Consider the following 19,588-nt stretch of genomic DNA (forward strand, 5'->3'; position numbering starts at 1 on the left):
GCCTCTGCCTCACAGGTGCTGGGATCACAGGTATGAGCCACCATTATCAGCTCAAAGATTTCGTGAGTAACATACCATCATAAATGTTTGGTCTTTATTTATTTAAAAAGATTTGAATTTGGTATATCGAAGTGTTTAATGAACAACAATCATCTTATAATGGATGAGGTAATTTACCACCCCATCAGGTTAGAAATATATGTCTAGTGATATGTGAGAGTGGTTGAATTTGTATTTTGTGCACATGTAGAAAGAGACAAAATCTGTGCCTCCAGGAATTCTGGGAAAAGCACAAATTCAAATACTTTTGTTCACTTTTATTTAACTCAAAATAGCTAGTAACATAAAAACATTTTAAAAATTATCTCTAATACTTCACCATTTAGCTATTTTTCGCTGACGACACTTGATTACTTTATTTCTAACATATAATTACACAATCAATTGTAAAAACGTTATCTTTAAAAGTTCACAGCAGGCTTTCAATCTGTGGGGTTAGACGCTAATAAAAATTCATGACATGGTACTTTCAACTGTACATATTTTCTCCAACATTTAAATTTATGAAAACTTATAACCATAAGTAGGTTATGTTCATCAGTACATACACACAGGTAGGACATACATTCTACAAAAGATGACCATCTGTTTGACACCCAGTAGAGAAGACATATTCAAATATCGAACTCACATTAATCCATACATGATGCCAGCGAAGAGAAACCTGGAAGAACAACCACACAAAAGCCTGTGGCAATACCATGACTGTGCACCATGGAGGAAACCCAGACACAAACAGTTCATCTGTGCCTGCCGCCACCAGTGTCAACTCACATCTGACTCCCACTGGGACAAGAACTTGTAGTGTGAGGCTAGTGTTTAAAGCGTGTTCTTCCTACAGGAAAGGGCCCCTGGGACTTCACTGGGGTGCCAACTGGCCTTCAGCGGGGCACTCATACTTTCCAATACTAGAGGAAAAAAGGGGAGGCCAGACTTCCGGTATAGTGTCTTCCTAGGGGACTCTCAAGGATTGCGCCAACACCCCATTTCATCTCAAGCACCGATGCTGGAAGCCAACCCGTAGGTGGGAGGCAACACCCCTGAAGTGGGAACTAAAGGCATTCTAGTCTTCAGTGCATTCTACTGTCAGTAAAACTGGATTTCCAGGCTGGCTTTTTCCTCACCCTTAGCAGTGGGTTCCAGGGTTCTCTTTTGGTGCCAGCACCCCTGAATACGGTATCCCCCGCTGAGAAAAATCTCATGATGTAAAGATGAGTGTTGTCAAGGTCCAAACAAAAGGCCACCAAAGTCACTCAGGGTCAGCAGGACTCAGGATATGATTTCCAATTAGCAAATGGCGCAGTTGAAGCAGAGATGGTTCTGTTTGGTGACACTCGGAGCTCCCAGTAATCCATTGCGGCTTCCTTGTCCTGACTTCCCATGTTGGAATCTCCCTTTTTACTCCAACAATTGGACATAAGCTGCTGCCCTGGTTCAGTTTCTAATTTTAAAAGCACCATTCTAATAGAAATGTCCCTGTTCTGAAGGAAGCGAGGACTGAATTTTCCCACTAGCTAGAGCTATTCTGTCACAGAGTTTCAGGTAAATTGGTCGAGCTATTGATGTTCTTGCCATTGACACTGAAACTTGCTTCAGCTTCTTCCAGCCAGGTAGGACTTCTACCTGGGCTGCAGATGAGAATAAAATATTCCATGAAGAACTCCTTCGATGACCACATTGGGAAAATCTGAAAAAGAAAAAGAAAGCTGCTTTTCTTAACATGCACCAACGACATATAATCGTGTTTATGGAAGAAGCGTCAGAACAGCTACATCTCTCTGGGGTCCACATGACCGAGCCATTTGCCCTTGGTCAGGAAAGAAGGTTAGAGATCAAGGCCATAGTGTCAGAGGCCAGGGCTGCTACTTGGGCCTATTTACCCACGGCAAGGAGTGCTACTATTTGTGCTTGTCAACCGGAGGCCATTTTGGCTCCCACCAGGCATTGTGGGATTGCATGGCCAGATTTGCAGTGTTACCGATTTAGGGGCTGCTCTTCAAATGGTTAATGCCACTAGGCCCCAGCTCTTTATCCGGATGCTTCCTCACAAGGAAGATGGATTACGCTGGCAATTCAATTTCTAACAAAAATCTCAATACACTCGAAGGAATTTCAAGATTTCTATTGGGACTACTTGGCTGTGGTTTTTCCACTGAGGCTTACGGAGCCACTTCGTCCAAGTTGTGTGTGTACTTGTGGGCGCACTTCTGGAGACTAGAAATAGGAAGTCTGTCTTTTAACTCCAAATTCTAACGAAAGCCATCCTGTCCAACTTGAAACAGCAGCCCCACTTTCGCAGAAGGCAATGCAGAGGTATGCAAAGCATGTTGAGCCCGTTTCTAGCGTGAGAGCAGATATAGTGGAATGCAGGGGGATCAATCTTCTTCCCATAGCACAGATGTTCAGGTTGAAGTTTCGATCTGTACACAATTACATCAGGAGCTGGGCAGTCTGGGTAGTTATTATGCAAATGGACTACCATCTTGATACTTCTTTTCATCCTTTCATGCCCTACAGAGCAGCTACCTTATTAAGTCACGTGCAAGGGAACTGGGCTTCATCAGAGAAGGTAGGGAGGCTTCAGGGGCAATAAGGGGACAATACAGTCTATGGCAAGGGAGCCGAGAGGATTCAGAGTCATCGGTGGAAGTGAGACAGTGAGGGGCCTGGTGCTCAGGAGGACAGAGGTACCAGCTCAGACCTATGAAGATCTCACGGGAATGTATCAGAGATGTGCTGAGGGTATTGAGGGATTTTAAATGAAGCAAGACATGAACTTTTGAAAGATGACTGACTGTCAGGCCGAGAATGGACTGAAGCGAGTGTGAGGTGGATACAGATCAGCCTGGTTACTGTGATAGTGCAGAGGAAGATGCTGCTGCAGGACACAGAAAAGCGGATGGGTTCTAGAGAAATGAAGGATGTGACCTGCTGACAGATACGAGTGACCAGGAAATAAAAGGGAGGAGTCAAGGATTAAGCTGGCTGGGGTGGTATGTGCTTGTAATCCCAGGAATTGAAAACTGAGGCAGGACCTTGAGTTCAAGGACAACCTAGATTGTGTAGTGAGAGACAGTCTGGAAGGAGAGGGAAGACGAAGGAGGAAGAGAGAGGGGGTAGTCGGTAAAGGAAAAAATTAATAATAATTGAAGTCATCACAGGCACACCTTGGGTTTCTGTCTTAGCAAGTCAGAGGGTTGCGGGAGAAGCTGAGGAACAAAAGGGAATTAGAAGGAAGCCAATCATTTCAGTTTGGGATCCCCTGAGTTTGAGACACCTTTGAGTCTAGTCAAGGGTGAAGTCAAGTACATAGCTGGAGATCTGACTGATTTCCCTTAGCAAACGTTCACTGAAATGGCTCTGCATCCTGGGTAGTCACCTCCCAGCTCTATGAACACAGCTGACTTGTTTTAACAGCGGTGAAGGATTTCACACCAAAACCTTCCTTACCGGTTATTGACAAGTTGGTGAGTGAAGCCAAGTTCATGACTTGGGCCTGGCGCACAGTATGTACTTGGTCATTACCACATGCCATACACACATCTAATTACCAGAAATAAAAATTACAGCCTCTGTCCAGGCCATGAAACAGGTGCTAGTAAGCAAATGATACAAATAAATATTTAAACAAATGTCTCTACTACATGATTAATGCGCTTTCTCTCTGGCTAATGACACTGGCTTTCTGAGTGTGTACCTTTCTGCTACACCACACACACACACACACACACACACACACACAATTTTCATAGATCACAGCTTTAAAAGCCTTCAGTAGGCTATAAATCTGTGTATTTGAACAAATGGTCTAGCTAATTCTAATTTTAAATTTATTTCTCATACAGATATTAATACAGTGAACCACTGATTCATTTTCAATAAAATATCCAAACATATTTCACATGGGTGGCATATTGCTATCCTTTGCCATCTGAAATCTGAAAATCTACTTAAAGACAGTTAATTTACACTGTGAACATATTTAACTTAATATGTTAAATATGTGAGCATATTTAACAAAGTCCCATAAAACAATGAAAACCCCGTTCATTATGTCCGATGAGTAATTCTACACCGTGATTAATATGGATTAGAAGCAAGGACACAAAGCAGGGCACGGGTTACAGGACAGGGGACAGAAAAGGGAAAGGCGACTCAGCATGAAAGGGCCACTTGAGCAGATTTGAATGAGGGGCCAGAGGAGCTAATGAAAGGGCACGCACGACAAAGAAGAGCATTGTCCAGAATATTCAGCCAGGTTGATGATGCCTACCTGGGTCCTTGGAAAGAGCTAATTTGTATTTTCCAGAAAATTTAAGACAAAGGCCAGAACGTGCACTTTTGAGGCTGTCAAGAGAATTCTCTCTGGAGGCCAGAGATGGCTCATGGGTTAAGAGCACTGGCTGCTGATGCAGAGTACTTGGGTTTGGTTCCTAGCACCTACACGGGGGTTCACAAACACCGCCAGCTCCTGTTTCAGGGACCTCTGCAGGTCCACAGAGAGTTCATATACATATACGCAGTAAGACACTCATACACATAGAATAGAAATAAATAATCTTTAAGACAGAGGGTATTCTCTTGGCTTTTGTTGTCAAAAGCTAATAAGATAATGATCAGTTACCAGCCATTCTTTTTTATTTCATTGGCGCATATATGTGCACACATGTGATTACATACAGGTAGCAGTCAACCTCTAGTGTCATTCTCAGGAGCTGTCCCCCTTGTTGTTTGAGACAGGGTCCCGGTGGCTGAAAGAACACTGCTCAGCTAGGCTGGCTGACCAGTGAGCTCCAGGGATCCTCCTTTTGCCTCCAAAGTGCTCGTTTACAACTGCACCATGGTGCCTGGGTTGTTTATTTATTTATTTATTTATTCATTCATTCATTCATTCTTAAAGTAGGTTCTGTGTGCAGAACTCAGATTTTTATGTTTGAATGGCAAATGCTTTACCAATAAACCTACCTATCTGGCCTCGATTCTCTAGGCAGAATGTCTAAGATGTAAAGAGAGTGGATGTGAATGGGAGTCGGCAGCTCTCAAGATTCCCACACTCGGTATTTTCAGGAATAATGGCTTCCCCTCACTGAAAGGCATGTTAACAACACAGTGTGGTACAGAGGAAGTTCCTCTAAGGCCAGAGGGATCTAATTTCCAAAACTGGGTCTGCCAAAGTTTTAAGACTATAACATGAAGGGTTGGCAACTGCGCCCCTGTATCTCCCTGTCCACCAAACCCATTAATTACGGTTATTCTCAAATAGGAGGTCCCTTATTTTGGTCTACACTATCAAGTGACCAACAACACACACACCTTCCTGCTTTCGACATTTGCCCTGATTCCCAGAAGGCCCCTCGGTCTCCACTGTCAAAGTGTACACCATGTGGTAGGTGCTGCTTAAAAGCTTAAAGAATCAGATTTAAAGATCACAAACTATGCCCCCTGCCCCCTCTCACTTCCATCAAGCCCATGGCTATTCCAGGCCAGTCATTACTGTTTTCCCCACTGCTGCGGGAACTCTAGACAGGTGCATGAGAAGAGAGAATTCCAGAACAATTATGCATGTAATCAGTTTACAAGATAATGACTGTTTAATCTAGACTGGGTTGTACTGTATTTACTAAACATAATTTTTTAATGTAACACTGGCTAATATGTTAATAATTAATTAATATAAATATTTTAAGTATAGGAAGCAGTCCTTAAAAGGGGTAACTGTTCCTCACTGATAAGACATGCACAAAAAGCCACCATGAAACCATATTCTTTAGAGCTGAGGCAACTCTCTGAGCAGGGTTAGAGGGGTCTCAGAGTAAACTGTGCCTGCGTCCTGGTCACCTTTCCTTTCCCGGCAGGCAAGCGCGTGTCCCGACTACAAACCCTGTGCTACACAGCAGTCTCCTCTCCAGCTCATAGGAAGGTTTAGTTGACAGAAACAATGGATCCTTCATCTATGCTTTCTTGTGACTTGATATTTGTCATTCCTAGAGGCTGGAGACCTGGTGTGCTAAAAGCCAAGAAGGAAAACCTGGGCCTTAGATGGTCCACCTGAGTCCGGCAAGTCACCAACATCCCTGAGCCGGAATTTTCCCCGTTAGCCAATGATATTACCTGCTGAGCCTATTTTGAGGCTGCCTGCAAATGAACTGAGATGATGCTGAGCATGTCCTCCAGGAACATTGCATAGGGGAACACTTTGAGAGGGACTCTAGGGAACTGGAACCGAAAAAGGACGCATGCTGAAATATCGATTATGGTTACACTTAAATCAATTAGCTATATTTGAAATACACAACTTAAAGATATATAGTCTATCATCCAAGACACTAAAGCCTAAATGGAAACGCAGGTATAGCTGCAATGCATGTGCACAGCTTTGGGAAGGAAGCATTTTTTAAGAAAGACTAGAACCTTTAACCTGAACTCTGACCTCTAGATTAAAAACAAGCAGCAGTCTGAAAAACATCACAAAAAAAAAAGAAGAAAAATAAGTACCTTTATCCCTTCTTTTCTCTAATTCAAAATAGGCTAGGAAGAGAGAAAGAAAAATTACATTTCCTCCTGAAAGGCCGGCCCCAATTAAAATTCTAAATGTCTCTTACACCAAGAGCACTGGTTTATTGGCAGATGATTAAGCCCTGGACCGATGTCACTCTGTTAGACCCATATTACAAACGTGGTTTATGTGGTGCAGGGGCAAATCAGTAAAGAGCTGTTAGCAGATGACAGGTTTGATTACCGCTGGCTGCAGGCAAGACGTATGGATCCCCGAGGAACAGCAGCACCGGCTGGTGGGACAGCTTGCTGGAAAGGTCGAAAACAGGCATGTCAGCATCAGGGGACGATGGTAAACAGAAAACACTACAAACTAGCTTTGAGGGGATCAGACTGCTGTGTGGGATGTCCCTAGGTCTCCGCAACCACCAGCGTGGGTGAATAACAGCACACACACAGAGGGAAGCCATGGCAGCTCACTTGCTTCCCAATATTTCTCTTTGGGATGTGAGACAGACGCTCATCTTTGCAGTAAATACCACTGCCGGGAAGTACTTTCTGAAACTCTGGGGTTTGAGCACAAGTACAGCAGTATTCTTACTACTTGCATGAAGCCATGAGGAGGGGGGCATGTAATTAACCCCTTTCATGCTGAGTTACAAGCAATTAGCCCTGCAAATTCCTATCAAATACTTATCATCTTCAAACCAATATCCAAATAGGTTTTCAAGAGGCACACAACTTTAAACAGGCGTACCATGGGTAGTTTAGACCCTGAACAAACTCAGCTCTATTACTGATCTCTATAACCAACTCCTCGTTGATCGACATCAGTTCTTACCTTGACTCTTCAGATTCTGTCTCATCAAAAGATCTGAAATTTTTATAAAAGAAAAAAAAACCAATTAAGTTGGACCAATATTTATGGCAACAAAACAAAGGTTCGTAGCCTCAGCAGTGAAATGGGAAACAGGCAGAAAGGTTGTGTACGGAGCCAAAGTACAGCTGACAACTAATCCTAAGAAATCTTCAGCCTGGGTGATTCTGGGCATTTCAAAATTTCCTTAAGATCATTTAAAAATCGTACGGCCTTAATACTGTTTGGGGGTTGGAATAGAAATAAAAAGACCTCATTCCCCGTAATTGTTAAGGTTTCTGTGCAAAACTCAAGAGCAGCCATAAACCTGCCCTCCTAGGAAACACGAATACACAGGTTGGGACAGAACACACTGGCCACATAGACTACTTGGTGAGTATGGAAGACAATTCAGGCTCTGGGGTGAGCAGCAAGTGGCCACAGTGCTGAGGAGGCGCGGCGAAAAGTGTCTACTGCCCCGTACTCCGCAGACAGCTCAGGTTTAACCTGATCTCAGGAAAGGGCTGGGGTCGGAGGGAAAGAACGGGTGGGTAGAGCCCCTTCCCCAGATGGATTTGTGCTGCCTTATGTCTCTGTGGGTCGACACTGGACAGGGGTGTTGCTGAGCTTTCAGAGGCTAGCTCAGAATTCATCTCTAGCTGCTGGTGATGTTGCTCCCCCAGTTCCATGGTTAACAGGGACTGGGGACCACAGTTCATCCGTTACTAGTTCCTGAGGGAAGACAGTAGCCCTCATGGAAGGTCTGGGTTCTGCCGCGTGGACAGCTTGGGAAAAACACTTAGATATTGTGTCTCTGACCAACAGCCAAATGAGGGGTGCTGGATCAATAATCTCTAAAGTCATCTATATCTTTAAAACTATATGAATATGGGAACTGGAGGGATGGTTTGGTGGTTAAGATCCTTGTTGCTCTTCCAGAGGATCTGAGTTTGGACTCCAGCACCGATGTTGGGCAACAACACACAACTGCCTATAACTCCAGCTCTGGTGGATCTGACGCCCTCTTCTGGATTCCACAGGCACCCCCTTCAAAAGCATGGCACACACAGACACAAGCATACACTCAAATAATAAAAGTATAGGTTTAAAAAGCTACATGAATATGTATACTTGGCACAAGCCGAGGACAGTCTGGATTCATAATTAGCATCTGCGACACTATGTGACACCATCATTTAAGAGGGTAGTTCCTTCTGCCTAAGCATGAGTTTGCCTGGACCATTTGCTGCACGATGGAGGTGAAGACTTGGGAGGGATTACTCTTACTATAAGTAGAGATATGAGAGAGAATGATGCCTCAGCTCAGAGCTTAGATGTGGCCAGCTTGCCCTGTGGCACCACTCTGGGATATCTGTGAGGACAATCAGTTATCGAAGAGTTACTTAAGATGCACATCCATAATGTAAATAGCGGTTCTTACCCACAACTTTCTGCCTTTGGCAGAGAGGGCAAGTGTCTGACATTGAGGAAATCAAGGAAGAGTTTGGGAAGTTCTTCGTTCTCCAAAATGACGGCCTGTGGAAGCAGAAAATGGAATTAGAGCCGGGAGGGGAGTCTGTTAGACCATCAATCAAAGGAACTCCATCAAAAAGTCATAAGCGTCCATCAAAGTCATTGCCAGCAACATTCCCAGGGTTGATACGAGGAGTGGATTCAGCCTGGCATACACTACACACCCTGCATTTACCCACCGCTTCTCGGGAGATCTACAGAAGGGTCTCCTACCTTCAGACGTTCCCTAACAGACAAGACATTGCAGAAGCACCGGGCATGGTTCAAGCCTTCACAGAGACTCTGATCCATCCTGAACAGTCCAACCCCAGGCACATCAGCTACACAAATCAAATTTTCCCTATTGAGTGATAAAGTATTTACATTTCCATAACAGGCCACTAGTCCTAGGAAATACTGCAGGTTTTCCATCTGGAAGATTTAGTCTATGCCCTTAGCTATCACCTGCTCCTGCACTAGGACCAGTTGACATTTATTGCCATCTGGGCAGCTCCACTTAAAGGGTCAGTGACAACTTTACCGCCAAGTGTAAATCAGGGCATATATTGAAAAAAATCTATAAAGTTCTTCCACTTAAAGAGCTCTGCTAAAGAGCTGGCATAATGGCAGAAACATGTCAGCACACCGAGAACCAAATGATGCAAAATGTGGAGGAGAAATCTGATGGAGGCTATGGGGTGTATTTTCATATTTATGCATTTTTAAAAGAATCTGCCAATGTGTGTTAACAGATTATACACCTGATACCCGGTCCTCTCTCTCCACTAAAGAGCAAAGACGATGCACCTGCTCTTTTGCTTGTCTAAATCTAGCCCAGGCTGGTCCTGAATTCACAACAGTCCCCTGGCCTCGACCTCCTCAGTGTTGGGATTATGGTTAGGAGTGGCTCTTAAGGGTCTACTTAAATAACATTCCATGGGTGAGCTTTTTCCCCCCGCAATAAGCGTATGTTATCTAAAGAATAATGGGAATTAGTTAAATATTGTCTGACAGAATCTTAGGAACAGCCATATAACTGGTACAGAAGATACAGGACAAACACAAAAGGATCAAACTCTCAGCACTTCTGTGTATTGTAGGCATGCCACCATTTCCATACTGAGCTGCTCATTTCTCACAGGTGAGGAAACCTACTGCCCACTGCAGATCACATACATGGATTAGGGCTACACAGGCTGTCGGGCCTGAGAAGGCACTGCGATACCCAATTTCTCCTGCTATTCAGGTCCCCGAGACAGTCCATCTGGAAAGGTTGGGTGTCTGGGCTGTCACCATCCCTCCCAGAGTCCACTGTACCAGAAAGATATTAAGGACTAAGAGGAGAAGATAGAAGAGTGATGAGGAATTCTCCTCTAGTCGTTAAATAAAGCTGCCTGGGTACTTGTTAGAGCGGGTGCTGGCGCCCAGCAGCGAATAGAGCAGGTTCAGGGGAGGACGGGATAAAGAAATAAGCGCACACACGACTCGAACAACCTAGAGCACAGTGACGAGGTTAAGATCCTGCACAACACTCTCCAAATACATTCACTCCCACTGATCCATCCATGCACATACCCCTCTGTCGTCTCAGATCTCATTTTTTTTCTATTTATGCAAGCAGAAAAACAAAAACTTGAGAGAGCCGAGAAGGAAGGAGGCTCTCTGCCCATGGACAGAATTTCTGACATTTCAGCTCACTTCTTTCCAATTGCTTGACATTTATTATGAGCCCTACCTATTCAATAGAGTTTCTGAACATCCAGAGATCATTGCTTTGGTAGCCTAAGAAGTTCTAGAAGTTTGTGCCATGACAAAGGCTAGAAGGACCATTAAGATGTTTCTAGATGTCTGCTTAACAAGACAGCCTAATGCCCACTTGAAAAAAATAACTTAATGCTGTGTTAAATATGGAAGAATTTGCCCCAGAAAAAATTAACAACTTGTATAGGTGGTAGCCTTCAGATTTAAAAAATAATAATAAAAAAACAGGGGTGGTGTTACATTCTTATCTCCACCCCTACCTTTTTAAAAACAAATTAAATCAATAAGAAGTGTGGGACACTTTTAATGACCCGAACTACTTAATTTCCAGGCTCTTTAGACATATCATCCATCACTGCACTATGGGGGAAGACATCTCTTGAGTGTTCAGGGGGCTCCTTCGGTTTTATTAATGCAAGATTTAGGGAATTTTAACAAGGTGAATTGTTTATTTGCCTTGACAGATTGGCTTACAATGCACTGGCTACATCCACAGCATGATCATTAATGACAAAAGACAGGCAAAAAGCTGTTTACACTGCACACAGGGACAGGAATTAATCCTGCTCCCTCTCCCTGGAGCTCTCCAAACAGATGACCACATTGTTTTAGGTAAGACATCTTGGCAGACAGAAACACAGAAAACTCTAGAAACTTACAGGCACCTATTTTTGTTCCAGGAATATTCTCAATTAATATTTTCCAGAAAACAATGGTCAAGCTACTCTTTAGGGCTCAGTGTTATAAAGAAAGCAGTACCCCGAGTGTGCAGGGAGTGTTGCTAAGGCTTTCAGCTACGTGGTCAGGAATGTTTCCTGAGCTTTGTTAGGAAACCTCACACACACACAAAAAAAGAATTAATACTCTAGTCTGAACAAAGATGAAAAATTTACCTAATTTAATATAATATGAACAAATAAAAACAACTGTCATTAATTAGTACAGAGATGCCAAATAGGAATTAAATTAGTTCAACTCAGTCTTTTGGGCCATAAACACATGATCTCATGCAGGAGACTGAACAGGAAGTGGGGCCTCCCGGCTGTTCCACTTCCATCTTCATTCCTTGAAATGCTCGTCTCCAGGAGCAACCATCCCTCTCCAGGGCCACACCCTGACTCATCCCGCATCTTCAGAACCCATCTGGTTCACATCACCCAACTTTATTCCCCAGATAAGTTCCTAATTGTATAGAAAAATCACATTTTTAAATATGAAATCATGTCCCCACTGGTTTAGCCTGCTGGTCTTTGTTAGTTTTTGGTGGTATTCATTTTTAGTCTCAAGGCAGTGTGGTGCATGAGGCATGTGGGTTTGATTGTCAGACTTGGTCTCCAGCCTTTCTCCTTGTACTTACGGGGTTCTCGTGCGGATTCAAGGAGACATCCCCAAGAGTATCGGCATACAATTAGCATGTGAGAGATTTCACTCTCGTGTGTGTGTGTGTGTGTGTTGATTTCCAACTCATTTTTAATCACTTGGAAAGTTTGGATGAATATCTCTATAGTGACTAGATGTTAGCCACACATGTTCTGTGGATCCTTTTGAAAACAGGATAAAGCTCAGTCGTTGTCCCCCACGTCTCTCTCTCCCTCCCCCTCTCTTTCACACACACACACACACACACCGCACACACACAGAGGAGGACACTTCAGCAGAGGACACCTTCCTTTAGCTAGGCTGTGGCAGTCATATTGCTGAGCACTTGAGTACACTTGGCCTGGAACCCCACATGCCGACGACTGCTGTTCACAAGCCTCCTCAAAGATGCCCTGTCTCCCTCTCTGTCAAAACTTGCTGGAGTGTGTGCTTCCTTCACATCAGGGTCTTCAGCTTTAGACTATGGTTAAAAAATATTTGTCCAGCCGGGCGGTGGTGGCGCACACCTTTAATCCCAGCACTCGGGAGGCAGAGGCAGGCGGATCTCTGTGAGTTCGAGACCAGCCTGGTCTACAAGAGCTAGTTCCAGGGCAGGCTCCAAAGCTACAGAGACACCCTGTCTCAAAAAAAAAAAAAAAATTTGTCCAAGGGGCTGGAGAGAGGGCTCAGTGGTTAAGAGCACTGGCTGTTCTTCCAAATGACCTGGTTTCAATTCCCAGCACCCACATGGCAGCTCATAACTGTTTGTAACTGAGATCTGACAGCCTCACACAAACATACATGCAGGCAAAACACCAATGCACATAAAATAAAAGTAAATTTAAAAAATCTTTGTCTAAGTGGTGAAGGCATCATGGTAAAGAATTCTTCCTGGTGGACAAAAATCTACTATTCCCTAGTTCTAGCAAGCATTCTATTTCACTGCTTCTGTGTTCTGTATCTTCTACATAAGACTCAAAAGTGTAACAATTGCTAGTGCCTAGGATTCACCAACATGAGGAACCAGTAGGGAAAATATGATTTGAACCCTTTCAACCCTTAGCTGGCGAAGCCTAGACTCCACACATATCCGGTAAGGAGTATTTTGGTGGTGGGACGGTGCAAAGTTTCAAGCCCAGAGCTGTCTACTTGAGATCCTAAAGTCCCTGGCAGTAGAGTTCCCATGCTGCTCGCCCATTCTTGCAAAGCTGGCATGTGAGGCCTGGCAAATAATTTACGAAGTAAGAGAGTGTAACTCAAAATGAAATGGCCAAATTAGAGAAAAGGCTAGAAATAAATTCCATTGCATTTTACAGGTATAAGAGCTGAGTAAAATACTGTAAGAGGCACAATCAATCACAGATCCAAGACAGAGAGTAGCTTTTTCCACGCAAGTGCTGTGGTCTCCAGTGGTGGGTTAGCATGAAGGGTTTCTGCTACCCGCTGTCAAGAGAGCTGAGTCATCCTCCCACCCTGCTCAGCGCATTTGCCTCACCCCCTACAATCCAAGAAAGAGAAAGAAAACAGTGAGGGAGAGCCAGAGGCAACAAGGACAATAATTAAAAAATGGCACTTTCCACAGAAGTAGGCTGCTTGAACAAGGAGAGACGGTAGAGGACCATGGGAGAGAGGGAGGCTCTTTCATTGCAAGGACTAACTGGCCACACGTGGTAATATACACTCAGCATGTTCAAAGCAAGTCTGTCCTGGTAGGGGCAGAAGAAGTTCAGCTCCAACTGAACTCTGTTCAGTGAAGCTAGGAGAACACCCCAAGGGTGGGAAAAGAAACACCAAGGGGCTTCTAATCGATGAGGGCCCCTTAACACGCATGCAGCGGAAAAACCCTCCAGACGAGCTGAAAATGCACCTGTGGGTTCTCACGCATCCAGTTTCTCACTTAGGGATATGAGCCGGACACACGCATGTGAAGACGAAGACCATAGGAATGGCATTTAATCAAGGGACAGTACCGAGTGTGTTTGTACTGTGACACACCTGGATACCACTGCATCTAGCGAATATTAAAAATGAAAACTTCAATGAATATTAAAACTGGGCAATGAAATAGGCTTTGCAAAACTTTATTATTTTTCTCTACATGGTGTTAATAAGCGTTTGTGTGGGGGAGGGGATCTCATACTCTATAAAATCATTGACAAAAACTTGTCTGAATGGGACAGAAAAACAACAGCATTGGTACAGCGGCCTCACCAGCCTGGTGTTTACTCCAGAAATGTCGTTTTTATTGAAAAGGTGCAATTATCATCATGTAACACAAATCACAAAACCCTGATTTTTCTACCCTATCAGCTTTATAAAATCATGGTCCCAAAGGGTGCCATTGATTAGTTGCACATGTTCTTTCTGTGGCATCCCAAATACTTAATTGTCAGTTATCCTTTCTTCTGCGGCCAGTAAAATGTGCTCACAAAACTACAGAGGGACCTGTTCTGCCTTAACCTCTGCAAGATGCCATCATGCGGCAGAAAACACTGGTAAAATATCACAGGATCACACCGTCCGACAAGGGAGACGTATAAACACTGTAATGATTTCCCACGAGTTTCCATTTTAGAAAATTGTCACTAAAGCCAGCATAAATGGTGACATGTCTCCGCTGAGGACACGGTGAAATCGAACGCTGGCATTCTAGTTAGGGCCGAACCTACCCAGCAGCCAATTATAACAGGAAGGGAACATCTCGAAAGCTCGGATGAGCCCGCTCGGCTAACCTTCCGTGATCACTGCGGAACACTTTTGTTTTCACGTCTGATCTTTTCATTATCAATTCTAAATATTAAACAGACATGCACATGCATGCGTGCATACATACATAGCATGTATATTACTCCCTGTGAGGTTGCTGTGAGCTGCAGGCATGCTCTGCCTATACGGTTGCTATGGACTTGCAGGGGACCTCTTTGTTACAGAAGTCAGGAGGTTTCACGAGTCCTGTAAGTGATTCCAGTTTGGTTTGAAATGTCTGATTTGGGGAGTGACAAAGTTCACCACGATGGTTTTTCTTCTCTTGCCCACAAAAGCAGCTTCATACCATACCTACTTCAGAGGAGTCACTGAGAACAGGGAGGGAGAAAAAAATCAATATCTCCACACAGCAGTAAGCGGGCCTCGGTGTCACCGTCCTCTGGGACCCAAGCCTGTGGAAGCTCTGTGGTCCTCAGTCTCCCACTTAGTCACCTCCTGGCACTTGGTCCCAATTCACACAACGAGCCACAGTAAGACTCGCGGTCATTTTTAAAAACACCATGCAGTACACAGATCTCAGGAAGACTGCGGCCATCTAAAAACTAAAAAGCAGGTGTGAGCTGAAGAACCATGGCCCCGTGCATTCTTTGTTTTCATTGACTCCATCCCCAAGGTGCGTTGAGCTTGTGCTTTGGCAAAACTTGTGCTCCTTATAGAATTCAAAGATCTGTCTGCTAAGGTTTCCCAGAGCTTTGTAGACTATCTTATTAAAAAAAAATATCCAAGGACCTACATGGAAAGTTGAATGCCAAGAAGGGCCTTTATGAAATGAAGAATCTGTAAAGAAAGACTGGGATTTGGCTTAAGAAATTCTGAAAAGAAATTCTTTTTTTTTTAATAAAAAAAATTGTATTTACTTAGAAGCATTCAGAATGTCAACAAAACAGCTGCAATTTTTTTTGCAATTACAGAGTGGTATTCAGTTAACAGAACAACAATTATCTTCGTATAAGCTGCATCAGAGACAACTGAAGATGAAAAAAAAAAACAAAAAAACGAACAAAAAAAACCTACCGTCCCCATATATAACTAATTTGTGCTGTGCACCAACAAGAACCTGCTTTAAATTTCCATGCCAATTTACAACCCCCAGACTGTACCAGGCAAGGTTAGTGGCTATTGAAAATACCACTAGGACAGGGCTATCTAAAGACACATTCGGTAGTGTGTTAACTATACAAAAAAAGACACTGTACAGTTTAAAAACAAATCTTACACAGCCTTACATTTCAATTTTTTTCTTTAAAAGGAGTGAGTTGTGTACAGGGGGGTTAAATGCTTTATAGACAAGAAAAAAAAACTGCGCTAGAACCAACTTATTCATCATCATCATCTTCTTCCTCATCTTCATCTTCCTCTTCTTCCTCCTCCTCTTCATCCTCTTCGTCTTCCTCATCATCTTCCTCTTCCTTCTTTTTCTTGCTCTTTTCCGCCTTGACCACCCCCTTTTTCGCTGCATCGGGTTTTCCTTTAGCTCTGTAAGCAGCAATATCCTTTTCGTACTTCTCCTTCAGCTTGGCAGCCTTCTTTTCATAGGGCTGCTTGTCATCTGCAGCAGTGTTGTTCCACATCTCTCCCAGTTTCTTTGCAACATCACCAATGGATAAGCCAGGGTGTTTTCCTTTGATTTTGGGGCGATACTCAGAACAGAACAAGAAGAAGGCCGAAGGAGGCCTCTTGGGTGCATTGGGGTCCTTGAACTTCTTTTTGGTCTCCCCTTTGGGGGGGATGTAGGTTTTCATTTCTCTTTCATAACGAGCCTTGTCAGCCTTGGCCATGTCTTCAAATTTCCCCTTTTCTTTAGCAGACATGGTCTTCCACCTTTCTGAGCACTTCTTGGAGAACTCTGAGAAGTTGACAGAAGCATCCGGGTGCTTCTTCTTGTGTTCCTCCCGGCAGGTTTGCACAAAGAATGCATACGAGGACATTTTGCCTCTCGGCTTCTTAGGATCTCCTTTGCCCATGTTTAGTTGATTTTCGTCCGCAAGGCACAGAGTCGCCCAGTGCCCGTCCGGCTCTCGCTTGCCCCGGCGCTGTCTCTATGGAGCTCAATGTACTGCAATCTGAAAAGAAATTCTTAAAATTTTTTCATTAAAAGTGTATTGCAGTGTGTGTGTGTGTGTGTGTGTGTGTGTGTGTGTGTGTGTATGGAACGCAGAGGACAAAGCCCAGGAGCCATCTGTGAGCCCCTGAGATGAAACTCATGTCAAGACTGGTGGCAGGTTGTTTACCTGAGCTAATGGGTAAACAGACAGACAGGGAAGGAACGAACACAGGACCAAACTAGACCCTCTGAATGTGGGTGACAGTTGTATGGCTGGGGCAGACTGAGGGGCCACTGGCTGTGGCACCAGGATTTAACCCTACTGCTTGTCCTGGCTTTTTGGAACCCATTCTCTTTGGATGGATACCTTGCGCAGCCTAAATATAGTAGGGAGGGCCTTGGACCCTCTCCTAAGCAATGTGCCTTACCCTCCCTGAGGAGTAGATGAGGGATTGGGAGTAAGGTGGAGGGAATGGGAGGAGGAGAGGGAATGCAAACTGGGATTGGTATGGAAAATGAAAAAAGATAGTTTGTTTTCTTTTTTAAAAAAATAAAAGAAAAAAAAGATTGGTGGCAGGTGCCTATACTCACTGAGCCATCTTGCTGGCCCAAACCTTTTTTAAAGACAAGGTCTTGTTACATATCCTAGGCTAGTCTGGAACTCACTTAGTAATTTAAGCTTGCCTTGAACTCTTGATTCTTCCATATTTACCTTGTGAATTTTAGGGTACAGCTGTATGCTACTCTGCCTAGCAGAATATAATTTTTGATGTTGTTAAACGATTAATCACGGCCAGGGTGGTACACAGTTTTAATCTCAAAACTCTGGGAGGCAGAGGCAGATTTACCTCTGTGGGCTCAAGGTCGGTCTGGTCAACATAGAGAAATCCAGGTCCAGGGCATCTGGTGAGGCCTTGTCTCAAAAAAAAAAAAAAAAAAAAAAAAAAAAAGACTACTAAACATAGAAACTGCCTTTTAGGGTACTTTAACATGAGAACTAATGCTCTGTGTGTTTCTAGATTATCTACTTACATAAAAACATTCGTCCCAACCATGTATAAGCATAGTGACTGAATTTTCTTGATGTATTCTCTCTCTCTCTCTCTCTCTCTCTCTCTCTCTCTCCATATATATATATATATATATATATATATATATATATATATAGTTTTAATGCAAATCACAAATAAATTCAAAATAGCCACGGGAATTTAAAGATACATTCCTTTCTTCGGATTTAAAATTTATTTTAACATTTCGACTAATTTGTGCTAGTATACAAAGAATTCCTGAAGCAGGGCCTAGAGAGCTGGTTCACTGGTTAAGAGCATTTGCTGCTTTACAGAGAGCCTGAGTTTGGTTTCCAGCACCCATGTCAGGTGGCTCACGGTTTTCTGTAACTCCTGCTCTGACTCTGGGGAGTCAGAGGCCTCTAGCTTCTTCAGATACCTGCCCTCAAGTGTACATATCCACACACAGACACACGTCCCTGTACATAATTAAAAATAATAAAATAAATATAATCCCAGATTAAATACATTGAAGCCGGGCGGTGGTGGCGCACGCCTGTAATCCCAGCACTCGGGAGGCAGAGGCAGGCGGATCTCTGTGAGTTCGAGACCAGCCTGGTCTACAGAGCTAGTTCCAGGACAGGCTCCAAAACCACAGAGAAACCTTGTCTCGAAAAAACCAAAAAAAAAAAAAAAAAAAAAAAAAAAAAAAAAAAAAAAAAAAAAAAAAAGAGTAAATACATTGAAAACAGAGCAAAGGAAACAAAGACTTGACCACAAAACAATTCAATACCTATTAGACAACTTCTGGCAGGCCTAATTTTCTTTTCCTGTTTTTTGAGACAGGGTTTCTTTGTGGAGCTTTGGAGCCTGTCCTGGAACTCACTTTGCAGACCAGGCTGGCCTCAAATTCACAGAGATCTGCCTGCCTCTGCCTCCCGAGCGCTGGGATTAAAGGGGTACATCACTGCCACCTGGCCCCTATTTTTTTTTTTTAAGTATAAGGATGTAGCTCTGTGGCAAAGCACTTTTCTAGTATATATGTGAGGCTCTAGGGGAAGAAACAAAATATATATCGCATGTATTTAATCCATTTAAATTTCTCGACATGTTGAATAAAAATACGCTTTGACTATATACTATGGAAAACATCGTATGTGACATTTTCTTGATGATGCAAGAAAAGCAAACTCTAATACAACTATAAACCAGTTACTTACCATCAGTCAAAACCAAGGTCCGGGGACTAATGCATTTGAGTAAAACTGTGCTACAAAGCAAATCAAAGCTGGCTTATTAAATCAAATTATGTAGTTAGGTGCTAATTTAAATACAAATCATATACCACGTTTATGGAAGTGCTGCCCTAATATTTTAAGGAAGAAATAGTAATCACAGCTGGACTTGCAAAATGTTGCCTGAGGGAGGCTTTCGTAGACTAGATTTTAATGCGGGATTTATAATTAATGCAGCCCGCGGGTAGTGATGAATTGATGTGTTTTAAGTGCTTGAAAACAATTTGCTCACTTACGTCTCTCACACTCTCCTTTGGCTTACTTAGCATCCTGTTCTGTTGCAGCTTGACCCAGCTCCAGCACAGCTGGAGCACACCATCCACAAGGACTGGGCCTTCCTGGGTGCACACAGCCCTACCGCGCTGCAGTTAAAAGGATGCCATAGGCTTACATCGACTTCTTAAAAACGGAGGGCTCTGCTCTAATGCCA

The 19,588-nt window shown here is 43.4% G+C and overlaps 2 protein-coding genes across 6 annotated transcripts in view; both read right to left on the bottom strand.

The window, feature by feature from the left end:
* Nucleotides 1–302: 302 nt before the first annotated feature.
* The window catches only part of LOC121453315 (sorting nexin-24), a 137,224-nt gene continuing 117,938 nt past the window's right edge, over nucleotides 303–19,588 (bottom strand). For 3 of the 5 annotated variants that reach the window (XM_041659987.1, XM_041659989.1, XM_041659988.1), the window contains exons 4-8: nucleotides 8,853–8,947; nucleotides 7,397–7,429; nucleotides 6,800–6,864; nucleotides 6,556–6,588; nucleotides 303–1,747 (exon numbers count right to left, since the gene is read on the bottom strand). In XM_041659987.1, the coding sequence (XP_041515921.1) occupies nucleotides 1,680–1,747; nucleotides 6,556–6,588; nucleotides 6,800–6,864; nucleotides 7,397–7,429; nucleotides 8,853–8,947 (294 nt within the window). In that variant the 3' untranslated portion in view covers nucleotides 303–1,679. The remainder of the gene's footprint in view (nucleotides 1,748–6,555; nucleotides 6,589–6,799; nucleotides 6,865–7,396; nucleotides 7,430–8,852; nucleotides 8,948–19,588) is intronic. The other 2 variants (XM_041659986.1, XM_041659985.1) reach the window with 1 other exon arrangement.
* On the bottom strand, nucleotides 15,712–16,811 carry LOC121453314 (high mobility group protein B1-like). The gene has a single exon (XM_041659984.1). It carries the CDS (start codon nucleotides 16,771–16,773, stop codon nucleotides 16,126–16,128), a length of 648 nt encoding a protein of 215 aa, XP_041515918.1. The 5' UTR covers nucleotides 16,774–16,811; the 3' UTR covers nucleotides 15,712–16,125.

Source organism: Microtus oregoni, unplaced genomic scaffold, assembly GCF_018167655.1.
Source record: "Microtus oregoni isolate MIOR12 unplaced genomic scaffold, Mior012 000011F_ref0000422, whole genome shotgun sequence".
NCBI classification, from domain to species: domain Eukaryota; kingdom Metazoa; phylum Chordata; class Mammalia; order Rodentia; family Cricetidae; genus Microtus; species Microtus oregoni.